The sequence below is a fragment of the Lissotriton helveticus genome, chromosome 5_1 (assembly GCF_964261635.1).
Source record: "Lissotriton helveticus chromosome 5_1, aLisHel1.1, whole genome shotgun sequence".
NCBI lineage: Eukaryota > Metazoa > Chordata > Amphibia > Caudata > Salamandridae > Lissotriton > Lissotriton helveticus.
The window spans coordinates 1,262,720,430-1,262,726,800 of NC_136065.1; the positions used below are offsets into that span (position 1 = coordinate 1,262,720,430).

General features: G+C 39.5%; 1 protein-coding gene across 1 annotated transcript; it reads left to right on the forward strand.

Annotated features, from left to right (window-relative positions):
* The first annotated feature begins 3,365 nt into the window (after positions 1-3,365).
* Positions 3,366-4,325, forward strand: LOC144752628 (olfactory receptor 6N1-like). The gene has a single exon (XM_078640508.1). The coding sequence runs from the start codon at positions 3,366-3,368 to the stop codon at positions 4,323-4,325; it is 960 nt and encodes a 319-aa protein (XP_078496634.1).
* Positions 4,326-6,371: the final 2,046 nt, after the last annotated feature.

Here is a 6,371-nt window from a genome sequence, read left to right on the forward strand (position 1 = left end):
CCACACTTTCTCAGAAAAAAAGCTTAGAAGGAATGGAAAAATATTTATTCAATCCAAACCTGGCAAAATGATTTTTGCCGATTATTTTATATTTCATCAACATATATTTAAACAACAGAAAGAAACACAGCACTTTAGAATCTTAAACACTTTTCAACATACAAATAAAAATTATATACACAGATATAGTGACATCCAACATCATACAAAAAATAAATACATTACATGAAACCACAATGGATTAACAAACATCACATGAATGAAAGAATCTGATATATGGGGAAGATTGTCAAATCAATGCCCGTAATCGAATATTTTGCTGGACTCGTAAGTCCTAGTTATTATCAAAAAGATTTTTTCTTCCACCAAAACTGCTGACGCGTTTCAAGGCCAGGACGATTGTCCCTGGTCTCTCATCAGGGCTTTTAATCTTTGTATCAGGCTCTTTATAGGGAGGAGGAGATAAATACATCAATTTCCTAAGGCACCGGGGGCTTTTTATCGTGTTATTGTGGGCAACCTTCCATGGGCCGTCTAGCGGCTAAGTGTCGGGGGAGTTGTGACCATAACCCAGCAATCTTGTTGTTGCTTACTGTGCCCGTGAACTCAGTGATACTGCGTAAGGGTGAACCTTCTCACAACGTTCTTTCTCTGCGTTTTTAATCCGCGAAATTTTGAATTGAATTTTGCGGATTAAACACGCAGAGAAAGAACGTTGTGAGAAGGTTCACAACAAGATTGCTGGGTTATGGTCACAACTCCACCGACACTTAGCCGCTAGAGGGCCCATGGAAGGTTGCCCACAATAACACGATAAAAAGCCCCCAGTGCCTTAGGAAATTGATGTATTTATCTCCTCCTCCCTATAAAGAGCCTGATACAAAGATTAAAAGCCCTGATGAGAGACCAGGGACAATCGTCCTGGCCTTGAAACGCGTCGGCAGTTTTGGTGGAAGAAAAAATCTTTTTGATAATAACTAGGACTTACGAGTCCAGCAAAATATTCGATTACGGTCATTGATTTGACAATCTTCCCCATATATCAGATTCTTTCATTCATGTGATGTTTGTTAATCCATTGTGGTTTCATAATGTATTTATTTTTTATATGATGTTGGATGTCACTATATCTGTGTATATAATTTTTATTTGTATGTTGAAAAGTGTTTAAGATTCTAAAGTGCTGTGTTTCTTTCTGTTCTTTAAATATATTAGTATATGTTGGTGAAATATAAAATAATCAGCAAAAATCATTTTGCCAGGTGTGGATTGAATAAATATTTTTCCATTCCTTCGAAGCTTTTTTTCTGAAGAAAGTGTGGTTTAGGCATTTTTTGTGTTTTCCGTGTTTGAAAAATGGGCACTGAGAGCCGATGCATGGATTTCTTCTTGGATCACATGATTCTACTTCCAAGGGCTCAGGAACTGGATTTGGCACCACTTGGCAAGTGTGGGCTCTCAGCAGAAGAGCCCAAGCACTGGTATATAGGATCTGGAAAATGAAGTATTTAATGGCATTGAGACTTCTTAACATAAGGCAAGGACACAAAAGCCAAGGTGAACCTTGGATGCAGGATGTAGAAAGCAAAGTCTCGTCCTTTCACTCCCATTATTGAAGAAGCAAGCAGCAGGTCAGCACAACAAATCAACAGGCAGAGAGTTGGTCCCTCTTACAGTATCCTGCTCTTCTTCCTGGCAGAATATCCTTTAGTCTTGAAGTTTTCTGACGTTATGGTGTCACAGCTCCTGTACTCATACCAGCTTATTCCTTTGAAGTAGGCAAAGTTCAAAGAAAACCCTTTGTAGTGCACAGGACCCTACCTTTCCCTGACCTGGCTCCAGTCCCACTACAGGGGTTGGAAACAGCTTTGTAAGAGGGCAGGCATAGCCTTATTCAGATGTTGGTGACAGCTCCCATCACTCTAGCTCAGGAAGGCCCATCAGCCTGATGATGGCTCTTCAGGATATGCAAGTCACACCTCAGCTCTCTTTGTGTGACTGTCTAGAGTGAATGCACAAGAGCCCAATGGTCATCCTAACCTAGACCTGGATTCTACAGACAGACAGAGGCACAGAATGGTTAAGCAAGAGAATGCCTACTTTCTAAAAAGATGTATTTTAAAATTGTGAGTTCAGAGACCAAAAACCCCAAATCCCAATCTGCTCTAGATTGGAGATTACACCTAAAAGATATTTCAAGGCAATCATAATGTTATCCAATGGGAGATATAGTGCTTGCAATCGTGAAAAATGAAATTTGTAGTACTACACTATCAGGACATGTAAATCACAACAGTACATGTCTTACCTTTTATTTACACTGCATCCTGCCCATGGGCTGGCTTGGGCATACCCTAGGGGTGCCTTACTTGTAATAAAAGGGAAGATTTGGGCCTGGCAAGTGGGCTGCACTTGCCAGGTCGACACAGTAGTTAGAAAATGCACACACAGACACTTCATTGGCATGTCTGAGACATGTTTGCAGGTAGGTGGCACAATCAGTGGTTCAGGCCCATTAGTCACATTTGATTGAAAGGCCCTGGACAACACCTGGTGCACTTTAGTAGGGACTTACTAGCAAATCAAATATGGCCATCATGGATAAACCAATCACCAGTACAATTTACACCAGGAGTACTTACACTGTAGCACTAGCCAACTGTGGTAACGTGTCCAGAGTCCTACATCCAGCAACAATAAAATGCAGCATACAATCAAAAAACAGAAGCCCAGGAACAAAAAAGACAGGGGAAGTCACACCAAAGATGCCAGGTCTAAACCCATTCATTCTAAACATACATGAGGTGGTGTAAATCTACATTGTTACCTCCCAAGTAACATTTAACTTCAACACCTCGGTGCATTTTCTTTTCCAACTTACCATTGTAATAATAATGGAAAGATAATCGAACAAAAACAGTATAATGAAATGGTTTTGGAATGATATTTAACTAGGTTTCCTCACTTACTCCAGTCCTGTAAGCATCACATTGGTTCCCATCCCAAAGAAAGTTATCACAATGCTCCTATACGACCAATCAAGCAAAGGGTAGATGACATATTAAAATTTTCATTGAACTGTTGAAGCATCTTCTGATTAGTGTTTCAACTCTTCTTGGCCATTTGTTGACAGCAGATTTTATGTTTAACTATTCTCAAATTTATAGCATCTAAATGAATAAACTAAAGTGACGATAATGTCAAGATAGTAATAGCTTCAACTAACAGGCTCTTTTTGTTACTGTGTCATTTTCACCAAACCACAATTAATTGAGCCCAGAAAAACAAATGAACAGTGATGTTTTGAAGTTGCAGTTGTCAATTTGCTGTTTTTTTGTGTTCATTTTAAGCCACCTCCACAGGAGATGGGAAAAAAGAATCAAAGCAGAGTGACTGAAGTTATCCTCCTTGGCTTCCCCATATTACAGGAATTTAAAGCCCTGCTTTTTGTTTTATTCTCTATCATCTACACACTGATTATCACTGGGAATGCGATTATCATCTATGTTGTAAAGAGGGAGCGACACCTCCATAAGCCAATGTATTATCTCCTCATTAATTTCTCATTCATGGAGATCTGCTATGCATCTTCCACTGTTCCAAAGATGGTGGCTAACTTTCTTCGAGGACATGACTCTATCTCTGTCGGCGAATGTATCACTCAGGGTTATTTCTTTTTTGTGATGGGTGCTATGGAGAATCACCTACTAGCTCTCATGGCTTATGACAGGTATTTGGCCATCTGCCATCCCTTGCGGTACCCTGCCATCATGACTACTCGCTTGTGCTGCATGCTTGCTGTAGGATGTTGGCTAGCCGTTTTACTTTACACCATTTTCCCAGTCATCTACATCTCACGTCTCTCCTACTGTGGACCTAATGAGATCAACCATTTCTTTTGTGACATGTTACCTCTGTTGAATCTTTCTTGCACAGATGCAACATTCATCATTCAACACTTTTTCCTCATTACTTGGACTGTTGTCTTCAGTAGTATTCTTTTGATATTGATATCATATGTAAACATCATATGGACTATAACCAAGATCTCCTCTGCCAGTGGGCGCCAGAAAGCCTTCTCCACATGTACCTCCCACATCACTGTAGTGGCCGTCTACTATGGGACAGTAATATTTGTGTATGTGCGACCCACAAGCACAGCCTCCCTTGAAATGGACAAAGTGGTGGCTGTGTTCTACGTGGTGTTCACACCACTTTTTAACCCTTTCATCTATAGTCTGCGCAACAAGGAGGTTAAAGATGCATTGAAAAAAATATTTGTGAAGTACTTTAATTTCAGTAGCAAAGTATATTGTCCCCAGTGAGATTGGGCGTGATTCTTACATTTTTGTATAAGTTGCTATTTTTTTGGTATTCCCAAACTACAAGCGTAATTTAACTAATAGTAAATTTACAACTCCAGGCAGTACAGACCAGTAGTTAATTTGTAAAATAAAAACTGCCGGGTGATCTCATGAGGTAGCGCTAACAGGAGAAAAGTGCTGGTGCAAACAGCCTTCTGACTAGAGCCCTGGCACTTAATATTCTGGAGAGGACTTGGCTTAATGGCTAGAGGTGCCAATTTCAGAGCTGGAGGAACCGGGTTAGAGTCTTGGCGTGGCTCAACATCCTGTGGTTCTGGGGGAAATCATGTGCCTTCTAAATAAGAGTGTCTTTAACTGGTGCTATAAGCGCTGGTGCCAAGGATTAGGTGCAGGTGCTGAGCACTGGAAAACACCAGCTCAAATTAAGCACTGGCAGACCTATCTTTTTATGTGCAGGGTCTCTGTCACAAGTGCGGAGTCTCAGCAGTCGTAAAATTAGTCAAATTAAACTTGTCGTTTATGAGTACCAAAAATGTGTAACTGTACACAAAAGTGTAAGTTTACCTTTGTGAATCAGGCCCATAGAATTAGATTAATGATTTATCACATCTGTGATCCAATGCCTGACAATTTGGTGTCCACTTCTATAGAAACAGCAACATTGGTATGAGTTACTGCAAAAAGAGATGAGCCATTTTAATTTTCCAAAATGTACCCCATATGAAATCATTACAAAGTACCATTTATAATGAAAAACGTTTTCACTCTTCGCAAAAAAATGTGTGCTTGAAAAATACATTTGAGATAAAAAGTAATGGATCCTAAACACAGAGCAAACCTTCCTGTAACTCAAAGTGTACTGAAATGCTGAAATGTTATGGAAACAAAAATCACTCTGAAACATTACTAATAGATGAATACGCTATTTTAGTGTGTGGAGTATTTTGTTTTTCAAGTGTAAAATATAAGTATTTATCCTTCTATGATATTATATTCTTGTTTCATTTATTTGCTTATCTTTACCAAGATTTTACCCTTATTAATTGGGCCAATTAATAATTTTTCACATGCTCTCTGGATAGTTAAGCACTGCAAATCGTCAAATCCATTGTGTTTTCTTGTGGATATGTTTCAGACTAAACTAGGGAGTAAAGATTATATACAATGCCCATGTCTTTTGACATTTAAACAGTATATCGCTCATCTACAAGCCCTCTGCGCTGCCGGAGCATTACTTTTTGTGACACTTTGGTTGCGCAGATAACAAAATCATATCTATGTGGTCACGCAAAGCCACTATGCATGTCTTTAGATGGCCTAGTAGACATGGGGTAAAGCAAGGCAGCACAAAACTTGACTTACTAGGCACTCAGGAGGTGTTCCAGAGGCATTGCGGTGAGTTTTCCTATGCAACACCCATGGATTTTTTAATGCTACCCCATATTTACAAGATCATGTGAACCTGGGGAAGTGCCAAATCCTTACGCCTCCCGAAGTGAAATTTCTTTCTTTCTCCTTGTTTTTTCCTCTTTCTATGTGTGATGCATTCTGCAGCACACATAGAAAGAGGAAAATGCCTCTAAAGATTGTTTTTGAACAGGAAGGTTTCCTTTCCAGCACCAAAACAATCCTGTGTTTGTGCTAGACAGCCAATATGGTGCCAGTGGAGGAAGAAAGGACAGGTATGCACCATGTTGCATAGAAACGTGCATTCCTGATCTTTCATTTTGACGTGTTACGGGGATTTGTAGCAGGGCAGCGCAGAAAGATGACTTAATCAGAAACATTTTTTATTATTTTGTTGATTCCTAGCACTGGTACTCATTTCACATAAATGTATTATATCGAATTACTTATTTTTCAATTTGTGTTATTTTTTTTATTATTTAAAAAAAACAGTCCCTTTCATCATTGCACACGTCTGAATTATTATTAACAATCTTGGACAGAAATGTTAGATAGCAGTCAGCCATCAAATAATGGATGTGGTGCAAGGGCGTCCGGTGTTGATGGGACTGTAAGGTGTCACCCTACTACTCCGAGGGG